This window comes from Mytilus galloprovincialis, chromosome 1, assembly GCF_965363235.1.
Source record: "Mytilus galloprovincialis chromosome 1, xbMytGall1.hap1.1, whole genome shotgun sequence".
Classification (NCBI taxonomy): domain Eukaryota; kingdom Metazoa; phylum Mollusca; class Bivalvia; order Mytilida; family Mytilidae; genus Mytilus; species Mytilus galloprovincialis.
The window spans coordinates 90,678,078-90,702,780 of NC_134838.1; the positions used below are offsets into that span (position 1 = coordinate 90,678,078).

Consider the following 24,703-nt stretch of genomic DNA (forward strand, 5'->3'; position numbering starts at 1 on the left):
ATTTTTTAATGAAAATTGAAAGGAAATTTATTTACAGTTGATTACCATATGCATCTTATTTACCTGGTTATCAAATAAATTTTCAAACTGCCGTAGATCCTTTGCTGCTGCAGCTGTGTTTTCACAGCAACATATTTATGCAGACGAATTTTAATAAAAACATAGCGATTGGTAGAATTTAGATGAAAGAATAAAACAAACGACCTGATTGGTTAACATCGTCTACCGGATATTACACAATGTTGTCGTTCTGAACAAGCACATGTCGTCGTAGTAAGTCTTGTCATTTTAAGGTTTCTTAAGAAACAGACAACTTTATCATGTTTAAAGATGTGTGTGCTGTATTTATATCTTACCACGGACTTTCCTTGTATCCTACTCACTATATGGAAAAAATAGAAGTCTCATCTTTTCTACATGTCCTACATAAATATTTAAGATAGAAAATTAATAAGTTAATAGCCCAGACAGCCAGTGTTTGTTTTAGCATCATAGACTGGAATTTTAAATCCTTTTGTATATAAATTATAATATGGTATAGTGAAAAATTCACAGTCATGGCAAATATTATTGACCAATTCTCAATTTCATTTTATGAATGAATGCAGGATGGGTCTGAATACACCTTATCGCTGATCCCGGCTGACCTGTTCGCTTGAACTTTTGACACATACAACAATCACTTTTTCATTGTGGCGTCAGATATTTCGTTTTATGATGTCAAAATTTTACGGTAACCTGTGTAATATGAAGCATGTCAAGTTATGGTGGACAAATAGTCATAAGGTGTATGCTCATTGTTGAATGCCATCGATGACCCAAAGTTGGTTGAGAGTTGTCTCATTGGCAATCATACTACTACTAGGCGATTTTTTCCAACCTTGACTACCCACGAGGGTCTGGCACAATTGGTTTTTGCAAATCATACAACATCTTATATTTTTTTTATTCCCTGGATGACCTGACATAATTGTCTTGCGACATAATGACCTAATTTTTCCTTGATATCTAAATGCACTTATTGGAATATCAAGTATTATATAGGATTAAACACATTTTTTCTAGAGGTTATTGATGTGTAAACCGGGGCGATTAACTCACAAACTGAATAAAAGTCCCAAGGACTTTTATGTTGAGTTTGTGAGTAAGAGCCCCGGTTTACACATCAATAACCTCTAGAAAAAATGTGTTTAATCCTTATAATTCTTCAGCCAAACATTTTTGTTGTTGATGGCTACTATATATATTTACCATCAAAAGCACAATGGCAAGTCGTAACTAAGGAGTACGCCGCCATCTTAACTTTCTAAAAACCATAAATGTCCGATAAATAGAACGGAATCTTAAATGAAATAGCACCTACCTCAAAAACTTCATTTTAATTAAATTTTATCTGAATTTGAAGCGTACACGTAACGAAATAATCTTTCCCTTGATAATTTCCATTCGTATGACGTCGTGTTTTGCCATGACGTAACTTCGCCAAATCCTTCATGAAATTTCGCGGAATTTTATTAAATTAAATTTTTGTACATTTTCGAAGCTTTAGTGCAATAATTTTTTTTCTTTTTTTTGGTTATATATGCACTAGAATAGTCACAACTGTTATGCAATTGTTTTTTAATCTCAATTTGCTGAAAATCCCGGGATCACTACAAGCTTGTGTATCGCGCATGAATATATTACAAAAGTAGTTTCGGAAACATGGTTTATCGAAGTGTAAACTTAGAGAAAAATTCTAATTGACCAATCCAATTCAAGTATTTATAGATATGCAAATCATATAAGAATTATCAATGTATATCTTTCTTCTATTCAAACAGATTAGGGGTGGTAAACCAGGGTTATGCTAATGTCAAATGGGAAATAAAAATGCTAGTGCAGCAATGGTCAATTTTCCTGTGTCCTACTCTATACAGTGTTTGGATGAATACATCCTCTTCATGAGAACAAATATGAAAGTTTTATTTTGATTCAGTTCACATGTAACAATACAAGCAAAAGCTCTTGAGAACATCAATTTGTGGTTGTGATGTGGTCACCTTATAATAGGCTGAGGTGTCCAAAAGGAATTTATTTGAATCATTCCATTTCTTTATTATTTTTTGTGATATTAAAGATATATTACATGCTTCATTCAGGTATTTTATGGTTTTTTTTCCAGAATATGTCAACAGATACATGTATAGTAGAAGGGCAGTTTGATGATGCTGACGCTGAAAGGTATGATTTGTTTCAAAATTAAAATATACTTCAAAATTGTGACTACATGTAAATCAATAGCAAATTATATTTAATTGTTTTAAATAACCAAATTTTGACTTCATTTGTCTTTTCAGTCAGTTTATTTCATAGCAAAAAAAACTGCACATCTGATATCTACATTGAACCCCACATCTGTTTAAGAGTTCTAGGCTACTTTTTTTGTATCTTGGTTTATAAATTGGAAACAAGATTCATGATTTCTTGTGTATTTTCCTGGAAAGGTTTTGGAAGAAGAAGCTTGTTGTAACATTCAGATTCATTGTTTTGTGTTTGTAAGCTTTCTTTCTCTTTATTGTTGTTGTGACCTTGATTAAATGAGATCTATATGGAGGAATATATGGGGTATACATCAATATGGGGAAAAACCAACAATATGAAGAAGAAAAAAACACCAGAAAAGATATCTGAATATTCTTTCTATAAAAAATAAGAACATATTTATTTTGTATAAAATTTAATATTGATCGGTTAAAATTTTTATTTTTTTTATTTTTCAGCAACACAAGGTCATCTCTTACCAAATTAACAGATACAGGTACAAACAATATGTCTGTAGAAAGAGATTTATATTTCTAAATTAAAAAGAAAGTTGTTTGCTGGAACTAAATGGTTTCATGAGATACTTAAACTAATAAGATTGGAACTAAATGGTTTCATGAGATACTTAAACTAATAAGATTTGAATTAAAAGTTACATAACCATCAGTGTCCAGGAATCCTGCAATAGTTTTAAATTCTGACAAAGTTTCATGATAATATTGAGCCAGAGATTATAACACCATAACATTTTCACACATGGAACAGGTGGATAATATCAGTTTTTATAGCTCAAAGTTTTCACTTGTGAGACATTCATTTATGATACAATACAGTCAATTTTTAAGGAAAAAAAGTATTTTACGACCACAATTGTTTGCAATTTCTACTGAAATATTTTGATAGTGTGAATTTTTGTGAACTTAGTCACAACAACTTAAACCTAAGCATAATATATAAGTTAATATTTGGCTGTGAAATTATATATGTTATAAATATCAAATGGGTTTATTCCATGTACATGTATACACATTTATTCCCTTAAAAGTGTTTTTTTGTCAGAATTTGTTAATTAGCTAACTCCTTATACCTTTTTATTCCACTTTAGATATAGAAATTAAAGATGAAGATTGGGATGACTATGATGACGACGATGATGATGATAGTGATTTATATGACTGGTATGGAGAAACAGGAGATTTCACTAAGAAATACAATGCAGCAGTATTAAATAGTCAGCAGGTAACTGAAAACTTACAAATAACTTCCTTAAGAAAAAGTAAGTTAGGAATTTATGAATTAAGTATTTATTTATTACATTAAATTTGAATGGATGATGCAATTAGGTAAAGTCTCTGTCTACATGTAAAATATTTTGAAGTCAAATAGATGTAATTCACTTCATCTTGTGATCAAGTATAGTAAATATTCTTCATCTTTGCTTTAAAGATAGATAATAATTTTGTATGAGACCTAAGATATCTGTTATGATATAAAGAATGTCTTTTTGTCTCCGAAAAAAATGATTGATTTTCATACTTGTCATTTCAGCCAAATGCATCCAGAAACAAGCAGGTTAAGACAAATGCTACAAAGAACTTCCAGCCAGTAGAAAAGACAATGAAAAAATATGTGGATAAGATAAATGTTGGTAAGAAAGTTGTAGGATTATAAGTTGATTTTTGGGATACAATTGCTTTTAAGCAATCTGTAGACTTATACCATTGACTCAGGCCCATGCCCTCACGTCAACCATTTTATTATGCAGTTAAGCTGCATTATGCGAGCACCCTAGATTTGTGTTCTACCCAATAAATCCTGAAATACTTGCCATTGTTATTATCTAGCTTGTTACTATGTTATATATAACTAATTGAACACTTTTTTAATACTTTTTATTCTGGATTACAAAAAAAATTACCAGAAAAACCTTAAATGATCGTGGATTTATCCAAAAGTTTTAAAGTTACACATAGGAAGTAGTGCTTATTAAAAATCCTTGTGTAGTACATTATGACTTGTGCTTTTACCTAAGATGTCAAAGAACAATTGTATGAAATATTTAATCGCCGAAAATCTCTGAAGACAAGCAGTTTAGATTTCCCAAATGACAAAAGTCGTAGGAATATTGTTTGTCATCAATACGTAGTACAACTATGTCAGTAGTCTATTATATAATTCAACTGTTCATGCTGTTGGCGGCAATTTCAAATTAGAAAAAGAAATTTTCGTAGCTTTTCAATTTGGAGGCAGGTGTGCAAATAAGCAGTGGTCCGAGACCTTCCACTTTTGCAAGTGGAATTTCCACTAGGATAGTTGGTTTCTAGCTACGCCCGACGTAGTTGCCTTTATACATTTGAAAGAAAATAAGAAATTACTTTGCAAACCTTTTCACCATGTTCACCAAAGTCTCCAATTAAACGAGCTAAAAACTTATTTTTATCATTATTATTCATGACGGCGATGTTCATTTTGTTCAACTGCTAGCTTTATACAGAAAATCGCCGACAAATATTGTATAAATTCGAGTAAAATCATATCTGATTGACAAAAACAACATTGTAAACACATAACAATGGCGGCCGTGAAGACGAAATTTTACAAAATCGGATCCGATTCCGGAAGCGGATAAGGGTAATTCCGGGTTTGACGATCATTTACAAAATAAATCCCAAACAGGTGAAAAAATACATCTATGCATGGTAAATGAATATAAACACTAGTATTGTAAACCAAAAGATATATGTAAAAGAAAGAAAAAGCAGAAAAATATTTTATTCAGAAACTAAAAATTACTTTTTGATAAATTTTAATTTAAAAATCCAATACAACGTGACAGCTGGGAACAGTATATCTAACACTATACATGTTCATGGTCACAGTCTAAATTTTCTTTATAAATGATAGATGATGATAATGCATGTGAGATGCTTTTAAAGTGTAAACATATTACTGCAATTTCAAGGAGTTATTTGTTTTTTCTCAATTTTGAAGGGTCAATTAAAGTAGCTGAAAGTTTCATTCTTTATTTTCACAAATAATGCAACTATATTATATATACCTTAATGTAAGTCAATCATATGATATATAGGTGGCATTCTTTGGGCCACTCTACCCCCTCCTGTTTGATAACTTGGAAACGGTCGAGCTCCCCACCCCTAAACCATATGAAGGCAGATCCAGGATTTTAGGTTAGGAGGGGCGCAAACTTAATTTTTCGCCGAGCAGAGCGAGGCTAAAAAAAAAATTGAGGTAAAATTATCGGAATTTTCTTTATTAAGCTGAGAACAACCCATGCTTTGCAAATTTAAGGGGGTGCAAGCCCGCAACCCTCCCCCATTTGAATCCGCCCCTGCATATATTCAAGTATAGGACAATATAATAAATGAAAAATGAAATATAGGGGGAGTCCCTGAAGTTACCCCACCCCTTCCTGTTTGAGAACTTGGAAACGGTCGAGATCCACACCCCTTAACCATATATATTCATGTTTGTGACGATATGAAAAATCAAATGAAATATAGGAAGAGTCGCTAGGGGTCACCCCACCCCTCCTGTTTTAGAATTTAAAAATGGTCGAGATCCCCATCCCTAAACCATATATATTCATGTATGGGACAATATAACAAATCAGATGAAAGATAGGGGAGTCCCTGAGGTCACTGTTCACCCTCCTGTTTGAGAACTTGGAAATGGTCAAGATCCTTACCCATATAAAACCATATATACTCATGTATGGGACAATATAACAAATCAAATGAAATATAAGGGAAGTCCCTGTGGTCATCCCAACCCTCCTGTTTGAGAACTTGGAAACGGTCGAGATCCCCACACCAAAACAATATATATTCATGTATGGATCAATATAACTAATTAAATGAAATATAGGGGGAGTCCCTTCACTCCCTTGGGTCACCCTACCCTTCCTGTTTGAGAACTTGGAAACCAATGAGATCCCCACCCCTAAACCATATATATTCATGTATGGGACAATATAACAAATAAATGAAATGTAGGGGAAGTCCCTAGGGTCACCCTATCCCCAGTGGCGGATCCAGAAATTTTCATAAGTGGGGCCCACTGACTGACCTAAGAGCTCCAGTGATTCCCTATATAAGCAACCAAATTTTTGCCCCCTAAATCCTCTGCCTACCCCTACCTGTTTGAGAACTTGAAAACCGTTGAGATCCCCACCCCTAAATTATATATATTCATATGTATGGGACAAAATAACAAATCATTTACATTTACTATGGGCAAGTCAGTCAGACCTCATCTTTAGTTTAAACATATTTATTTATAGTGGATTGGGAAACAAGTTTTGCAACTTATATTAATCCCTTTCCACTTTGCGGGTGCGAGTGCTGCCTTGTAGCGACATTAGCCTGCTCTTTTTCGAAATCTACAAGGGTGTCTTTAACGTGCAAGAGATATGGCTCTCTCTTAACACGGGTCAGCCATTTATCGTCCCCTTCCGACGGACTATCATCGTTTCCTCGAGACCATACTCGTAAATAGTGTCAAGGGAGAGCCGAAAATTCAGTTCCTGAAATTTTCATCCCAGACGGGAATCGAACCAGGAACCTTTGTGTTTGTAGTCCGATGCACTAACCACTACACCACGGCTCATCTTTGATCCCTGTTGTAGTGAACATTTGTCTGATTCGTGTCTCATAACTTTTGTACTATAGAACACAAACTCAGTTTTCTTTCCAGGGAAACCAGTTCATTCATACTATTACATGTTCATACTACGTCAAATTGAACTTCTAGCAGTCAAATAAAACCAAGGTTAACTACCAAGTAGAACAACTTGTACCACTGCAGACTCACCATAAAAAATATACATTGATATATGCATTGCTTTTGAAACCTTGATAACATATAAATTATTTGCCTTAATAAATAAATCATTAGATAAACATGAATGCACTATATATGAATGTTTAATGTTGAGGCAACATTGCCACAGTTTTCATAATTACGGTTGCCTTGGTTTTTATACGACCGCAAAATTTGAAAAAATTTTCGTCGTATATTGCTATCACGTTGGCGTCGTCCGAATACTTTTAGTTTTCGCACTCTAACTTTAGTAAAAGTGAATGGAAATATATGAAATTTTAACACAAGGTTTATGACCACAAAAGGAAGGTTGGTATTGATTTTGGGAGTTTTGGTCCCAACGTTTTAGGAATTAGGGGCCAAAAAGGGCCCAAATAAGCATTTTCTTGGTTTTCGCACTATAACTTTAGTTTAAGTTAATAGAAATCTATGAAATTTTGACACAAGGTTTATGACCACAAAAGAACGGTTGGGATTGATTTTGGGAGTTTTGGTTTCAACAGTTTAGGAATTAGGGGCCAAAAAAGGGCCCAAATAAGCATTATTCTTGGTTTTCGCACAATAACTTTAGTTTAAGTAAATAGAAATCAATGAAATTTAAACACAATGTTAATGACTACAAAAGGAAGGTTGGTATTGATTTTGGGAGTTTAGGTCCCAACAGTTTAGGAATTAGGGGCCAAAAAGGGGCCCAAATAAGCATTTTTCTTGGTTTTCGCACCATAACATTAGTATAAGTAAATAGAAATCTATGATATTTAAACACAAGGTTTATGACCATAAAAGGAAGGTTGGTATTGATTTTGGGAGTTTTGGTCCCAACAGAATAAGGGGCCCAAAGGGTCCAAAATTAAACTTTGTTTGATTTCATCAAAATTGAATAATTGGGGTTCTTTGATATGTGTATGTAGATTCTTAATTTTTGGTCCCGTTTTCAAATTGGTCTACATTAAGGTCCAAAGGGTCCAAAATTAAACTTAGTTTGATTTTGACAAAAAATGAATCAGTTAGGTTCTTTGATATGCTGAATCTAAAAATGTACTTAGATTCTTGATTATTGGCCCAGTTTTCAAGTTGGTCCAAATCGGGGTCCAAAATTAAACTTTGTTTGATTTCATCAAAAATTGAATAAATGGGGTTCTTTGATATACCAAATCTAACTGTGTATGTAGATTCTTCATTTTTGGTTCTGTTTTCAAATTGGTCTACACTAAAGTCCAAAGGGTCCAAAATTAAACTTAGTCTGATTTTAACAAAAATTGAAATCTTGGGGTTCTTTGATATGCTGAATCCAAAAATGTACTTAGATTTTTTATTATGGGCCCAGTTTTCAAGTTGGTCCAAATCAGGATCTAAAATTATTATATTAAGTATTGTGCAATAGCAAGTCTTTTCAATTGCACAGTATTGCGCAATGGCAAGAAATATCTAATTGCACAATATTGTGAAATAGCAAATTTTTTTTTAATTAGAGTTATCGTTCTTTGTCCAGAATAGTAAGCAAGAAATATCTAATTGCAAAATATTGTGCAATAGCAAGATTTTTTTTTTAATTGGAGTTATCTTTCTTTGTCCAGAATCAACTTAAATCTTTGTTATATACAATATACAATGTATATTCACTTTTTACTACCAACTGATAAATTAAAATAATCTTTACCATTCAGTGATAACAAGCAGTTTTTTTACATCTTAATATTTTATGATGTATTTAAATGAGTAGTTATTGTTGCAAACTCTATTAGAAATTTTAATTGAGATTAGTTTTGGAATAAGGGAAAGGGGGATGTGATTAAAAAAATTGGGTTCAATTTTTCTCATTTGAAAATTCATAAATAAAAAAGAAAATTTCTTCAAACATTTTTTTGAGAGGATTAATATTCAACAGCATAGTGAATTGCTCTAAGAGAAAACAAAAATTTTAAGTTCATTAGAACATATTCATTCTGTGTCAGAAACCTATGCTGTGTCAACTATTTAATCACAATCCAAATTTAGAGCTGAATCCAGCTTGAATGTTGTGTCCATACTTGCCCCAACCGTTCAGGGTTCAACCTCTGCGGTCGTATAAAGCTACGCCCTGCGGAGCATCTGGTTGTCTCCTGTGACAAATGGTTTGGTGTAAAACTGTGACCATAAAAAATGTAAAAGATTAAAAGGTGGAATCACAGTTTTAAAAATCTACAGAACTACAGACATTTGTAATTTTACACTATAGATATGTAATTTTAGCAAGTCCTTTGATATTTGAAAATTTGATCTTATGTTTTCCATAAGCTGGCTTCCCTGCCTACAACTAAACGAGGACAAAACAATCATATCTAATGCTATTTGTAATTTTATTTTATGTAGCTTTACCAAAATTGTATTTCCCTGATAAGTGCCTTCACTCGAATAAATCTTTCATGTTTGGAAATCCTGTTGATTTCAGATGACATACTAGTAGTACGCTTCTTTCTTTTACAGAGAAATATTCAGGACCACAACTGTCAAACAAAGCCATGTCAGCATTAGTAGAAAAGGGAAGGAAAATGGACAATGATAGGTAAAGAGAATGAAGGTCAATGTTTGATAAACATACCTTTAAATATTTTATTAGCCAAGTAAAGCATTAAATGACAAATTTACTTTGTTCAAAGTCTGTGTTATACATGAAATTTAATTTACTGGAAAAAAAGAAGGACTGTACAGTACAGTATTTTGTTGCTAACTGGAAAATCAGATGGATAGATATCTTTGATTTAAATTGGATTGAACATGTTTTGATTGGATGAAATGGATCTGTGTAATGTCATTTCACAAATAAAGAAGAGTTTAAAAGTCTTTTTGGGTAGAGGGGAAGTAACTCTGTATGTGATGTGCTAAATTTTTCAAAAGTTACTTAGTTTGTTGTTTATTCATTAACGATTTTAAAATGCTAAAATAAAGACTATACAGCAGGTAATTCAATGAGGTTTGAATGAGGTTTGAATTGATTGTGTTAATTTTATTATTATAGATACAGGGGAAAAGACAAAGCTGACCGAGCTACTGCAGAGCAGGTTATGGACAAGAGAACACGGTTAATTCTCTTCAAATTTCTAAGTAAAGGTATTATATCAGAAATAAATGGTTGTATCAGTACAGGGAAAGAGGCCAATGTTTACCATGCTACAGGGGCAGATCAGGATATGGCTGTTAAGGTAAAACATTGTCTTTGGAAAATTGAAAATTACAGTTTATAGAATTGAAATTTTGTAGTTTGATTTCATTATCCCTGGTCTATTTTATACGATAGCAAAAATTAAAAAAAAAATTGGTTGTATATTGGTAGCACGCCGTCAGCATCGTCCGAAAAGATCGATTGATTCCGGATAATAACGCTTGAATAAGTATAAAGAAATCAAGAAAATTTTATCTCAATTTTTTATAACCTCTAAAGAAAGCTTGGGATTGATTTTAGGGGTTATGGTTCCAATGGTTTAGGAATTAGGGGCCCAAAGGGGCCAAAAACAGCATTTATCTAGTTTCAGGACAAAAAGTGGTGTATTAGTAATTCAATTGTTCTGAAATTGTACCACAATGTTTAATACCATAAGTAGAAGGTTGGGATTTATTTTAAGGGGTTATTGGGCAAAAAGTCTTGGAATTAAGGGCCAAACAGGGGTCAAAACAAGCATTTTTCTAGTTTCAAGACAATAACTTGTGTGTAACTGTATGGATCTCTCTGACATTTGTGATCATATAACACAGGGAAGGCATGGATTCAGTTTGGGGTTAATATTCCTGAATATGTACATGATAGGAATAAGGGGCCAAAAAGAAGAATTTTTCTAGTTTACAGACAATAACTTGTGTTTAAGTGCATGGATCTCTATAATTTTTACAAGAAGGTTCAATACCATTAAAGAAAGGTTTGGATTGATTTTGGGGGTTATTGTCCAAATAGTTTAGGAATTAGGGGCCAAAAAGAGAGCCCAAAATAATAATTTTTGTAGTTCACAAACAATAACTTATGTTTAAGTGTATGACTCTCTCTGAAATTAATCCACAAGTTTCCATACTATGAAGGGATGGTTAGTATTGACTTTGGGGGGTGATGGCCCAAAATGTTTCAGAATTAGGGGCAAAAAAGGGGGGAAACTAGGTAGTTCTGGTCAATGGACAATTAAGACAATTTAAAAGCATGGTAAGAGCAGTAATTCTAAAACATTTAACATACAATGTTGGGTATGTTTTTCAGATTTACCTCCCTTACACATCTTATATATCATGTTTTAAGAAATGTCAGGTTTTGGACTAATTTCAAAAAATGGTAGTTGTTTTCAATTTATTTTTTTCAAATTTCTCAAATTCCAAATTTTTGAAAAGTTAAAAGAAAAAATCTTTAATTGCACAATATTGTGCAATAGATTTGTAAGATCTTGACATTTGTTTTGTGTCAGAAACTCATATTATGTCAAAAATTTGATCACAATCCAAATTCAGAGCTGTATCAAGCTTGAATGTTGTATCCATACTTTCTTAATGCCCGCGTCACACTGTCCCGATTTTTACGCCGATGGCAACACGATTATGGAAATTTTCAAAATCGGGACTGATCGTATCCAGATCGGGCTATTCGTAGAACCATCGGCCGCTTTTTCTAGCCTTCGGGGACAACTTCGGGAAGGGTTCTAAATTATTTAACATGTTAAAAAATCCCCGAAGGTGCGTCCGATGTTTATGGTTCGTATTGAGTTCGTATCACCATCCTCACCATCGTAATGTCACCGGGAATGCATCTTTGAACATCGTATTGCATTCGTGTTTCCATCGTTTCCATCGGGCAGTTTTTACATTACGATGTCTACACGAATGAATCACGAAGCTAACCGAAGGTCTTACGATGGCAACACGACTTCGTGAAGACCTCGTAATCCCGTCGTGATGCCATCGAATAAAAGTACGAAGGTGACAAGATGGAACTACGACGGCAATAAATCCAGCTAAATTTAAGTTAAGTTTCGCGCTTAAATTCATTTAAAGTGCCATGCGGGATATGCACTGGTCAGTCTAATACGACAGTTAAGAAAGACGTTCTCAAAACATGGACCTCATATCATATGATTCTATGAGAACAAGAAAGGCGACAGCGTTGTTTCTATTAATTCAAATGTAACAAGAAGAGCAAGTATTACAGGCTCAGGATTTACTTTTACAAAATAAAATATTATTTTTTGTCAATTTTTCATATCAAATAACATAATAAAAATCATAAACGCGCCTCGTATACCAACACTGCAGGTACACGTATATAGGGAAACCAACTTTTTCTTCATTATTCTGATTTTTTATGTATCGTCTGAGTTGTTGTCCCACGAATGTTTACTCAATAAACATTTTGTTTTCTATATGTCATATTTTGCCAATTTTTTTTGCTTTCCCCGCATCCTTCCTTTAGTCTATATTATTATGATATTCTCCTGGAAAGAGCTCTTTTTTAATAAAAGGGATCAACGAACCCATTACCTTACCTTTAAGATAGATCAGTAAACATGGGCATAATTATGGGTGATTATTCAGACTAGTGCACACATTTTACAGTTCAAACAAGGCAATGCCGAGCGTGGCATCCCCTTGTATGTAACATATTGGGGACAAAAACGGACACTATATTTGTATATGACACATGCAGAAAATGGTAAATTGAATACGCATATTTGATACATAAACTATTTTTTTTAGAAATCAACCAAATTATTCAGTAACTGGAAATACCCACGATCTTCCGTCTTATGATTAAACCAAAAATTAAATGTACAATATAATATATATTCAATATTGATCAAACAATTTAAAACGCGTGATGCCTTCGGCATATGATTTAAATGCATCGTAAGCTGTACACGACGTCTTTTAGACATCGTATGACCATCGCGCCATCATCGTAATCCATCGTGTAGCCTTCGTGATCCATCGTGTAGGCTTCGGCTGAGATATGAAGGTCAAATACCGTCTTCGGTTTACCTTCGTATGTCCATCTTTTGCTATCGTATATACTTTCGGCACCCTCGTATAGACTTCGTTATTCATCGCACTTGCTTCGGTCACTTTTGGGTATTTTAAAGAGATCGGGACCAACTTCGTACGAACTTACAATTTTCGCATTCGGGTGTCCATCGTATATAAAAATCGGGACAGTGTGACGCGGGCATAAAGGGAAACTTCGCAAAAAAATCAAAAATTGATATTATGTTTATTCTGTATAAAAATGCTCAAATTCATAGGTATTAAAGTTTTATTCTGCTAGATAAGAGATCACCATCGATTTTAAATTTAGAGTATCAATTCTCTCCGGTCGGCCATTTTGTCACCTTGTCCGATTTGCAGTCGCGATATGTCTAAGGACCAGAACTATAGTAACCCGATGTAGTCGTAATTGCGTGTCGATTTCTCGTCAATCGTACGGTTGTTTTATCCGACTAGTTAACTTGATATGGAAAATTTTCTTTTTTTTTTTAATAACCATGATCTGTTATTTTAAGACTGATAATATAGGAATTAGTGAAAAAGTCAAAATTTCAAATCATAAATAAGTCTTCCGTGAAACTTGAATTGTTTTCGGCAATCTAATTAGTTCATAATTCTTTTATGTAATAAACTTTATTCAAATAAATTAGGATCTTCGCTCCACTGATCACCTGCATGGCTAAAGGTATTACTCCCAAAGGTATTGTAGGGGGTGTGAGGTGACACGTCCAGGTATTCAAGCGATTTCCTGTCGAGTTTGCAAATTCATGCATCGTTTCACTTCTTAGTGTATTGATAAGTGTACACGGCCGATAACTTATAACTTTCCATTTTGAACTATTAGGTGTATAATATACATCTCTATCTTGTGTGTCCGAAAGTGATATAATATATAGTCATTACTAAACATATACGCTTGTTTATGAATAACATTTCTGGTTAAAAGAAAATTATTTATAAAAATATAAATAATACCAAAAAAAAACAACAGATCTGATGAAATAAAAAAAAAAATCCAAGAGTAAATTTGGTAAAATGTAATATATACTCGTTGTCAATGGTGAAGGACAGATTGGAACATACCAGAAATATATTGATTTAAAAAAAGGTACGCACTTGTCGACCATTCGTATATACGCCTGGATTATAAGTTACGAAACTATAGCGCAAATTAAAATATATACATTTATACATAGAACATAAGAAAGAATAATATATTTTGCGTAAATTGGGGTAAAAGTTTTGTAAAATGAAAAGTCCACGTATGCCAACAGTAAGTAATCATCAAATGTCGATAGATTATTTTATACCAAACGAAGAAGGAGAAGAAGAAGAGATTTAAACACAGGTCGATATATAACTTTATTTGGCTCATCGAAGTTATGGACATTTATAATTCAATTAGATTGTTCTCGAAAAAAGGAAGAAATTCGTCTTCGTCACAATTGTTCCAAAATGCATGTAATATATACGCCACTGGAAGTACACTTATACCGAGGGATGTGAATATTTTCCGGGAAAACTATAGAATATCAAAGTTTCAAATCAATTTCGGGATTTATTTTCTCTCTAGATATTCAATGACAGCAATTTAAAGAAACTGCTTGTCCGCTTTAGTGGTATTCTTGCCAGTTGAACAGACTTATAAATACATTAAAAAATAGGGAAGGATGACATTAAATTCGTTGTCTTTTTTTATACATCGTTGGTCAAATAGCTAAAGTATTATATATAGTTACGGTGTGAGACGAAGAGTATTTTAAGAAGGGCATATTCCCGATTATGTATAAATTTTGTTGATGTTTTTCACACTTGAAAAGCATATCTGTTCGTAATTTGTCGATTCCATTCCAATTAGATCCTTTAATTTCCTGTCAATTTTTTTTAAACATTTTTCTTTTTAAATATCTGAAGTCTTCATGTGTTGTCAGATTTAAAATATTTTGATGAGCACATTAATTTCTAAATAGGTAATTAAAGATCACTTTGGATGGACTAAAATATATAATTGCCAATTGTTAATGATCTGTTTGAAATATTTAAGGCTGCCGATCCTTATTTGAAATAGTACAATTTTTAGTTCATAAACTCGTGTTTAGAAGGCTATTTTTATTTATAAATTCTTCAATTAAAATAATTCATTGTTTTATCGTTACTAAAGTAATCAAAAGTCATAATTCATTAAAAAGTGATCTTATGCAAAATATAAAAATATACAACAGCTATCCAGTTATTGTGCGATCTTATTATTCCCGTTAATTAATTTTAATTTTTTTTTTTTACATTCATGTGTCTGAAATTTTGTCGGAGTCCCGTTTACAATTATGTTGTTCACACCTGAATGCCAGTGAACCGTGACGCCTAGATTTCACTGAATGAGGATCAAAGGATTAGAATTACATAATGCTAATCTTTTAATTACCTTGAGTTAACCTACGCATTCAACATTCTTTAGGTGTCACAAAACAATACACATTTTATTTCCACCGTACAAGCAAGTGAAAATGTTTGCTGTAATGAAGCAAAAACGTCAGAATACAAACATGTATTTTTATTACACTATTGATCATGTCAAAATGTTTGTTTAAAGTATTTGTACAAAACAAATCATAAAAATGTTCTATGTATGAATTAATTTTATTATTAAAATTCGTTTTAAAATATCAACACGATCTAATTTTAAAAGTTGCATGGCTATCACTTATTTTTCGTTGGTTAATAGCTACACCAAAAGTCGTCGATGCGCTTTAAATCGCGTAATTAGATTGTTAACGAACAAGACTTAAATGAGATATTTTCACTCCCGGCATGCATCAAAGACTTAAACTACGTCACATAAGTCAGGAAGCTTCAAGAAATAAAATTAATAATTCCCAATTTTCTTCTTTATTAGATTTCATATCAAAATAAAACTTGGTGAATATGTTTTTTATGGTATTATGAACATAATAAGATGATAAGTGAAAAATCGCGAATTATCCCTTTAAACTGTTCAGGGTTTGACTTCTGCAGTCGTATAAAGCTGCGCCCTGCAGAGCACCTGGTTAAATGATGACATTATGTTGAATCACAGCTATCTTATTGCTCTAAAGCATTGATGCCACTGAAAAAAATCACCTTGTCTAATGAAGCAAAATTCCAATAGAGGGACAAATCCATAATAGCACTGTTAAACTGTTATTATGTAGATTTTACCAAATTCTTGAATATCATACACAATGCTTACTACCACAAAACACAGATGAAGTTTGATTCATTGAGGTGTCACTTTAACCCTTCTAGAGTTTTGCCCTTTACAAATGGAAAACTTCATATAAAGAATGAACAATATTATTGTTATAGTATTTTTTTTTTCAATTCATCATCCTAAAATATCTTCAATTTAATTTCAGGTATATAAAACATCAATATTGGTATTCAAAGACAGAGACAAATATGTATCTGGGGAATTTAGGTAAATGATAATGACTGTAATTTTCTGCATTTAATAAATTAACCTGCTCTCCAGAAATATGCAATAATTTTAAATGATTGGCTTCCAAAAGTGTTTTGTTTTTATGTACAAACACATCTTTTAAGTAATATCAAATCTTATATCATATTATACTCCGGCATACTGGATTGAGTTGAGTTGTTTGGACATGGGCATGTGTCAGGGTATAGATCATTTCACTACAGTTGCAATCTTATTGTATGAACTACATATTTTTCTACTGATTTTACATTAAGGATACAGTTTTTGTTGGACAAATGTTTGAAGGTTTGAAAAATTGAATATTAAGAATGTTTAAATGTGTAATTTCTCATTGGCAGAACAGTTGCCAATTTCAATTAACTTTTTTATCAAAATCTATTTCAGGTTTAGACACGGCTACTGTAAACACAATCCCAGGAAGATGGTACAAACTTGGGCTGAGAAAGAAATGAGAAATCTGATCAGGTTAGATAATAGAGAGAAAGTTCTTCTGTAGAAAGAAACAATTAATTTGATTAAAGAATGGATATAAGTTGTGGGGACAATTTCTAAATATCTGACTCTAAATAACTACAGCTTTACAGGTTGACGTTTACCTGTTACGATATAAACTAAAGCAAAGGTGATGTCGCCAATGTGGTATGGACCTTAGATAAAAAGGTAATTCAAGACCTTGCTGTTCTCTATGTTTTCTCAACATAAGTATCATTTCATTCAGCATTGTTTTTAGTTTTAAAAAATGTCATGATAGAATATTGCAGTTGCAATCATTGATTGTTTTAAATTGTTTAAACCTGTAAGATTTTTAAAAGTAATTTTTTATGTAGTGTATTCATTGACATTTATTTTCAGAATACATCAAGCTGGTATTTTATGTCCAGAACCAATCCTACTAAAAAGCCATGTTTTAGTTATGAGATTTATAGGTACAGATGGCTGGTAAGTATTAATATTAACATGAGATTTATAGGTACAGATGGCTGGTAAGTATTAATATTAACCTTATTGTTTGATACTTTGTATGTCCCTTCCAGTTAGTGGTCTGGACAAAGAGTGCTTGTTTTGTTCCATAATTCTACTTAAACTTTTTCTATCCATCATACCTGTAGAAATTAAGCTGATTTCTTTTTCAAAGTGTACAATGGCAAGTTATAGATTGGGTTCCTTATTTGTTTTGGAGAGCATATAAATTCTTAAAAGTTCTAACATTTTAATAAATCTCACAATCTATTTTAATCTGTTCTGGTTTGTGAATAGATCTGTTGATTGTGTAACATGAAACATGAAAACAAATTTGATTACTGTAAATTCAGAAATTATTGCGTGCATTTATTATTGTGATTTTCTCATTTTAGACTTAAATGTGATTTTGAGAAAAAATCTTGTTTAATTCATATAAAATATTTCAAAATGTGTGTTTAAATTATTGTGTTAACAACTTTGTCACATTTTTATACGATTGTAAAAAATGTTTGCGTTTGTAAATGGTATGATGTCGTCTGCGTTGTCATCCTCGTCAACTTGTGTATAAGCATTTAAATTGCTCTGAAATTGTACCACAATGTTTAATACCACAGGTTGAAGGTTTGGATTGATTATGGGGGTTATGGTCCCAAGTGTGTAGGAATTTTGGGGCCAAAAAGGGGCAAAAATAAGCATTTTTCTCTGACATTATACCACAAGTTTCCATACTACAAATGGATGGTTATTGGGGTGGGGGTTATTGTTCAAATCAGTTAGCAATTAGGGACAAAAAAGTGGGAAAACAAGAGTTTTACTGGTTAAATAACAATTTAGAAAATTTAAAAGCAGTGAAGGGGAGGTAATCCAATATAAATATAAAGAACACTGTTATATCTACCCGGTATGTTTGATTACTTTATTACTTTCCTTACACTGCTTGAAAATTATGTATTTAAAATGATGATTGTCTTGAGATGAGTGACGTAGCTGTAAATTTATTTTTAGATGAAACTGTTTATTAATTTTAATTTTAACCATGACTGTATGTCATTTTATATTTTAATATTTTATAATGTATCTAAATGAGTAGTTATTGTTGCCAACTCCACTAGAAATTTGAATTAAGATTATTTTTTTAATAAGGAAAAGGGGTAGGTGAAAAAAAAGGTGGGTGCGGGGTAGGGGTGTAAAAGTTTTCTCATTTGAGATTTCAGAAATTAAATTTTTTTTTTTTACAAATATTTGAGGGGATTAATATTCAACAGCATAGTGTATTGCTCAATAGCAAAAAAAAATTTAAGTTCATTAAACCACATCCATTCTGTGTCAGAAACCTATGATGTGCTAACTACTTTAAAGGGTTTCCCTTGGGTCAATTATTTTTTTCGCCACCTCTTTCGCCACTTTATTATTAACTTTTTCGCCAAGTGACACAAATGTTTTTTTCTCAACCCCTTTCCCTAAATAAGATGAGTTTGCCACATTTTCTTTCGCCAAATTCTTTCTCCAATGACGAACTTTAAGCGCCATTATTATTATTTTTCGCAAATTGCGAAAATGGCGATCGCCAGCCGAAACACCTGCACTTAATCACATTCCAAATTCAGCACTGCATCAAGCTTAAATGTTGTGTCCATACTTGCCCCAACTGTTCAGTGTTCAACCACTGCGGTCGTATAAAGCTGCGCCCTGCAGAGCATCTGGTTTATATGCAAACAGGGGCATCATCTGTGTACCATGGACACATTCCCAATTTATTTTAACTCTATAAAAATATTAGAACTATGGATTAACAAGATTTGTATGATGGAAAATTATATACATTATTTTGTATTTACAGGCCAGCACCTCTATTAAAAGACAGTGACATCTCAGAATCTAAGGCTAGAGAGTTATATTTAGAGTGTATACATATGGTTAGAACTCTATATCACCAATGTAAACTTATCCATGCTGATCTTAGTGAATTCAATATGTTGTAAGTGTACTTAACATATATAAAGGTATAAAGCAATGTTTTCTGAAGTTTATTTATATAAAGATATTTTAACTTCCCATATTCACCACATAATTCGTTTATTTCCACTTACATCTGACTTATATTCGAGTATTTGGAGCTTTTTATGTAGGTTTCAGAAATTATACTATATGAAAAAAAAATTTGATAAAGGAATAATCTTCAAAACATTTGTTAATTGTTCTAAAAATGAAAGCAAACTCAAGAGGAAATCAAGTTGTTTGTGTACCATGGGGGACACATTTTCTCTGCAACCATCCTCATTATCCTGGTTTATGATAAATACAAATGTTTGTAATTGGATGAATAAGCTTGAGAGATCATTCCTATATGATTTTTCTCACAAATATTTACTTTAAAACTGTGCATAATAGCCAAAAGTTGTTTGAAAACACCTGCATATTTCTTTATATGTGCGAATAACCTTGGAAATGGGGTAAAGAGGAATATCAACCATTTTCGAAAATTACAAACAGCCTTTACCATCTATTTAGGAAAGTACTGGGAAAGGCACACAAATTTGACAGAAAAAATAGCAAAATAGCGAAAATGTGTCCATGGTGAATATGGGCCATTCGCTCCAGTAAATATTTTTCCTGTGATGATATTGGGGTCAATAGACCAAAGGTCAAGGTCATGTAGAAATTCATAGATTGAAATTTGAGCCCAATTTTGTTTCTTGTTGTGTGTTTAGCCATTTGTCAAACTTTTCTCAAACTTTTTTCATTTTGTTAAGGGTGAATCTCATATCTTTTTGGATCAATAGGCAATAAGTCAAACCTCAAAGTCACAGCATCTATTGATTTTAATACTTAAAATGTTGGTTTCTGAGTGAAATTTTGTCTTTATTATTCTCTTGCAGATATCATAATGGTAATATTTATGTGATTGATGTTTCTCAGTCAGTAGAACATGATCATGTCCATGCTTTAGAGTTCCTCAGGAAGGATTGTACTAATATTACAGGTAGGTATAGCATAAACATGTTAAATGATAGAGTAGATAGGATTTATCATCCAGGACAAGATATTATTCAAATAATGCTTCAAGTGATATAAATTTAGATAGGTTCAAGTTATTAAATTATGTTTTACTGAGGTTGCTGAATACATTTGAAAATGTATGCAATTATGACATAGATGTCTAATCCTGTTATTTTATTGAAAAAAAGACTGAAAGATCCAAATATTTACTTCAAATAAGATTTGATAAATGCTGTATACATGTATGTGAATTTTTATCTCATAAGGACACAAGACACAAATTAAAGATTTTTTAGAAATATTTTTTTTGTTTAATTGTTGTGTGAAATTACTTTGCCCTTTTAAATTATAAAAAATGTTTTTTTTTCTTTTAGATTTTTTTAGAAAGAAGGGTGTATGTACATTGACTGTAAAAGAATTATTTGATTTTGTAACGGATATTACAATTAATGAAGATAACATTGACCATTATTTGGAAGAAGCTATGACCTTGACCTCTACTAGATCTCATGATGAAGTCACAGATCAACAAAAAATAGATGAACAGGTGAATTATGTGTACAAGCCTAAGTCATTCATATAGAAACATTTAATTTTAATTTTTTTTCCCTTGAAATATTTAATTATATTAAAATTCAAAGTAAACCTTTAAACTTTCACATAATAAAGAAGAGACACATGAACTGTCCCAGAAAATATTCTATTAAAAAAAATTAAGATGTGATATGAATGCCAATGGACAACTCTCCATTAGAGACCACACCACCTATGTATTGATTACATTGCAGCTGTAAAAAGTAGTGTCAAAGAAGTGCTGAATTAATCTTATATCATTGGAAACGTCAGATATTTTATTATGCTTATATATTTGAAGTAATAACTGTTAGAAAAGCTAACTTTCCTTTCTGTTTAACTATTACAGGTTTTCAAGAATTCTTACATTCCTCGCACATTGGATGAGGTCATTGATTATGAAAGAGACATTATAAAGGCGCAGAGAGGAGACTCTAATAATGTAAATATTACTTGTTTAAGTTACAGGAAAAAAATTAACATCTAACCAAAAATTTCATGGATCAGCATTTAGTTTTTAGTGTCAGGAAATTTAAATGTTGACTTGAAATCCGAAAGATTTTTTTTTCAATTCTTATTATATTCTGCTCAGTATTACAGCGTATTTATTAAGATATAAAGGATAGCTAAGCCAATGCCTCTTAAATTTCGTGTTGTTTGAGATCTCAGTTAGTGAATACTGATGGTATGCAGAGTGTCAGATGAAATAAATAAGTATTGACAACAATACTTAAATAAACTTCTACTTTTATTAGTCAACAAGTTTCTATAAATAGATTGGTGTATTCAGGACAGGAAGACACAGATCTGACATGTCAACCAATAAAAGTTGCCAAGTTAGCATTTAAGCATTTTAACTTTATTTTGCACATAAAATAATAATGTTTTTGCATTGAATATGAATAGAATTACACTCAAATGAATTTTATTCTTTCAGCTGTTGTATCAAACTGTAACAGGATTAAAGACAGATTTGACTGGGCCACAACAGGTATAATATTTCATTTTCCATTTATAAATTTGGCAAAATGTTAATTGTTGTTCAAATGGAATATTCAGATATTTATAAAGTTAATTTATAAGTATATGTCAGTCATATGGTAATTTTATGTTGTTTATGTAGAACAAAGTATAAGTTATTACTTTTGACAGAAAGTTGTTTAAATGTTTTTTAATTCATAGTCAAACAAAATGTCCGTACTATTTTTACATTAATGAATAGGATGTTTTAAAAATTATGCAGAAATGTTAAAACCTTATTCAACATACTATTTGCATAAAAATGAAGCATGCATTTTAAAACTGTTATATTAAGATTGCAAACATTTTTTTTTCTGTAGACACCAAAATTGTTAGAAAATACAGATGACTGTAACAGGTTACAAGAAGACATAGAAAGTAACAAGGACAGTGCTTCTGATAGTGATACAGAGTCATCAGAGAGTGAGAATGAGGGTGAATCTAGTAATAAAACTAAATCTTACAGACCTCGAGAGGAATCACCTGATAGTAAAAGGGTATGTTATATTATTGTATAGAGTGTTTGATTGAAAATTGCAATAAAAAATTATGCCCTACTTAGGGCAACAAGTTTTTAGATCTGTGTGTCCATTTGTTTGTCCATTCTTTTGTCCATTTGTTCGTTAATTAGTTTGTCTGTCCTGAATCAGGTTAAAGTTTTGACCCCAATTTCACTGTCCACTGAATATAGAAAATGATTGTGCATGTGGGGCATCCCTGTACTATGGACACATTCTTGTTGATTGATGTTTCAAATTAAGCAACTGTTCAATTAAAGGAGGGGGATATTTTGATGATGGTAAATATGAATTTTCAAAAGAGTTTTTTTTTTTTTAATTTACAGGAAAGGAAAAAGATAATCAAAGAAGAACAAAGAGAAAAAAGGAAAAACAAAATACTTAAACATGTGAAGAAAAGAAAAGAAAAAAGTGGCAGCAAAAATACAAAAAAAGGAAAAACTTGATGCGTCAAATAATAAATTATTTTGTCATATTCCTGAAGATGGACTTATAATGTGCTTGTGTTGGCCGAAAATCTCATGAAAATTAGGAAGATTATTGATATTAAAATTTGGAAAGAATTGGTTATGAATTAAGATTATCATGTCAGTTTTCAATAAATGTTAAATTATGTCAGAAAAAAATATAAGGGATAGTAATGAAAGAATGTTTTGGCCATGTGCATCACTTGGCATCTGATGTGTAAGAATCTGTTTCAACTTCGTACTTCATTTGGCTTTTTTTTAATTTTTTTTTTTACTTTTTTGGATTCGAGCGTCACTGATGAGTCTTTTGTAGACGAAACGCGCGTCTGGTAGCTATGATGAGTTTATTTTCTCTAATGATTAAAATATAAATTTTCTTTTTTTGTTTAACCAAAATCCCCTTCGAGTGCCTTTCAAATTCCATGAAGTTGTCAATTTCATTAACATCTGTTAGCATATTTTCATTCATCCTGTTAGCTAAAGAGGTTATGACCCTTAAAATCATCCAATGATCTTTTGAGATCACCGGCAACCACGTTTATTAAATGTTTTTATACAATGGGTTTCGGAAAGGGATAAATTTCCATAGAACTAGAGAAAAATATTTCTTTTCTCACTGGGACCTTTAGAACATTAAGCATATGAATCACTTAGCTAATTAGAGCTATTATATAATTTCATGTTGACCAACAGTTTGTTTGACTTGCTTGATATTTTGTTAGGATGTTTGCTCATGTATTGTTATTAAGATTTACATCTTGAAGACAATGGATGGAAGAGATATAGTCAACTTTTGATAACTGCTTCAACATAAATGATATATTTAAAGCAGACATATAGATTAAAAAGGAAATTGCAAATAAAATAAGAAATTATGAAAATAGAAATAAAAGATGGGGTATAAGTGTAAATGAGACAACTCTCCATCCAAGTCATAATTTGTAAAAGTAATGTATATCAATCACAACTAATTATAAATATGATTCCCCTCCCCACTTTTCCTGCCATTATACAACTTTACAACTGGTAATTTTATGCTATATATATAATTACATAGCTGAGAGGGTGATAGAGCAAATTTGCTATTTGATTTATAATACTTATTAAATGTTCTGTTATTGTCTTTTAAGATATTGATTAAAGATTAAAACCCTTGTCTTTAATATTATCTGTTAGTGATAACTTTGCACAAGAGTTTAATATAAAAAAAATTATTAACCTCAGATTTATGTGTTATAGAACAACATTCTCTAACTACTGTTAAATAATGTAAAACTGGAACTTTTAAATTGAAGTATAACAATGATGAATAAGAATTTATTATAAAACAAAAAGGGCTAAACTAGCTATATTTTGATACAGATTGCTTGTATTGTTGTTTTTTTTAAATTCCATTTGCTATATGGCTAGATCTCATTTGTATGGGTGAATGACTAAATTAGGTCAAATTTAGATTTTCAAATTTTGTCAGCTTCTCGGTATTTTATGTCCCCGTAGTGGCTGAGGGGGCTTTGTCCATACATAAGTCCCAAAACTTATAACAAGAAAATGAT

General features: G+C 31.7%; 1 protein-coding gene across 5 annotated transcripts; it reads left to right on the forward strand.

The window, feature by feature from the left end:
- The first annotated feature begins 221 nt into the window (after positions 1–221).
- On the forward strand, positions 222–24,313 carry LOC143044390 (serine/threonine-protein kinase RIO1-like). Of its 5 annotated transcripts, none has more exons than XM_076216400.1 (17): positions 222–273; positions 2,165–2,223; positions 2,763–2,800; positions 3,410–3,543; positions 3,853–3,952; positions 9,610–9,688; positions 10,142–10,325; positions 16,527–16,588; positions 16,994–17,074; positions 17,462–17,548; positions 19,413–19,550; positions 20,452–20,555; positions 20,947–21,119; positions 21,495–21,587; positions 22,083–22,136; positions 22,486–22,662; positions 23,010–24,313. In XM_076216400.1, the coding sequence occupies exons 2-17, from the start codon at positions 2,168–2,170 to the stop codon at positions 23,127–23,129; spliced, it is 1,680 nt and encodes a 559-aa protein (XP_076072515.1). In that variant the 5' UTR covers positions 222–273; positions 2,165–2,167; the 3' UTR covers positions 23,130–24,313. The 5 variants fall into 5 exon arrangements, with proteins under 5 accessions (XP_076072515.1, XP_076072523.1, XP_076072531.1 ...); XM_076216408.1 differs by having other exon boundaries at positions 3,416–3,543; XM_076216382.1 differs by lacking the exon at positions 222–273 and adding an exon at positions 306–332.
- The last annotated feature ends 390 nt before the right edge of the window (positions 24,314–24,703 follow it).

Excerpts from the sequence above, each read along its gene's own strand:
- LOC143044390 (XM_076216382.1), top strand. Across the intron at positions 17,075-17,461 it reads GAAATGAGAAATCTGATCAG|AATACATCAAGCTGGTATTT; the intron begins GTTAGATAATAG and ends ATTTATTTTCAG. Across the intron at positions 19,551-20,451 it reads CTTAGTGAATTCAATATGTT|ATATCATAATGGTAATATTT; the intron begins GTAAGTGTACTT and ends ATTCTCTTGCAG.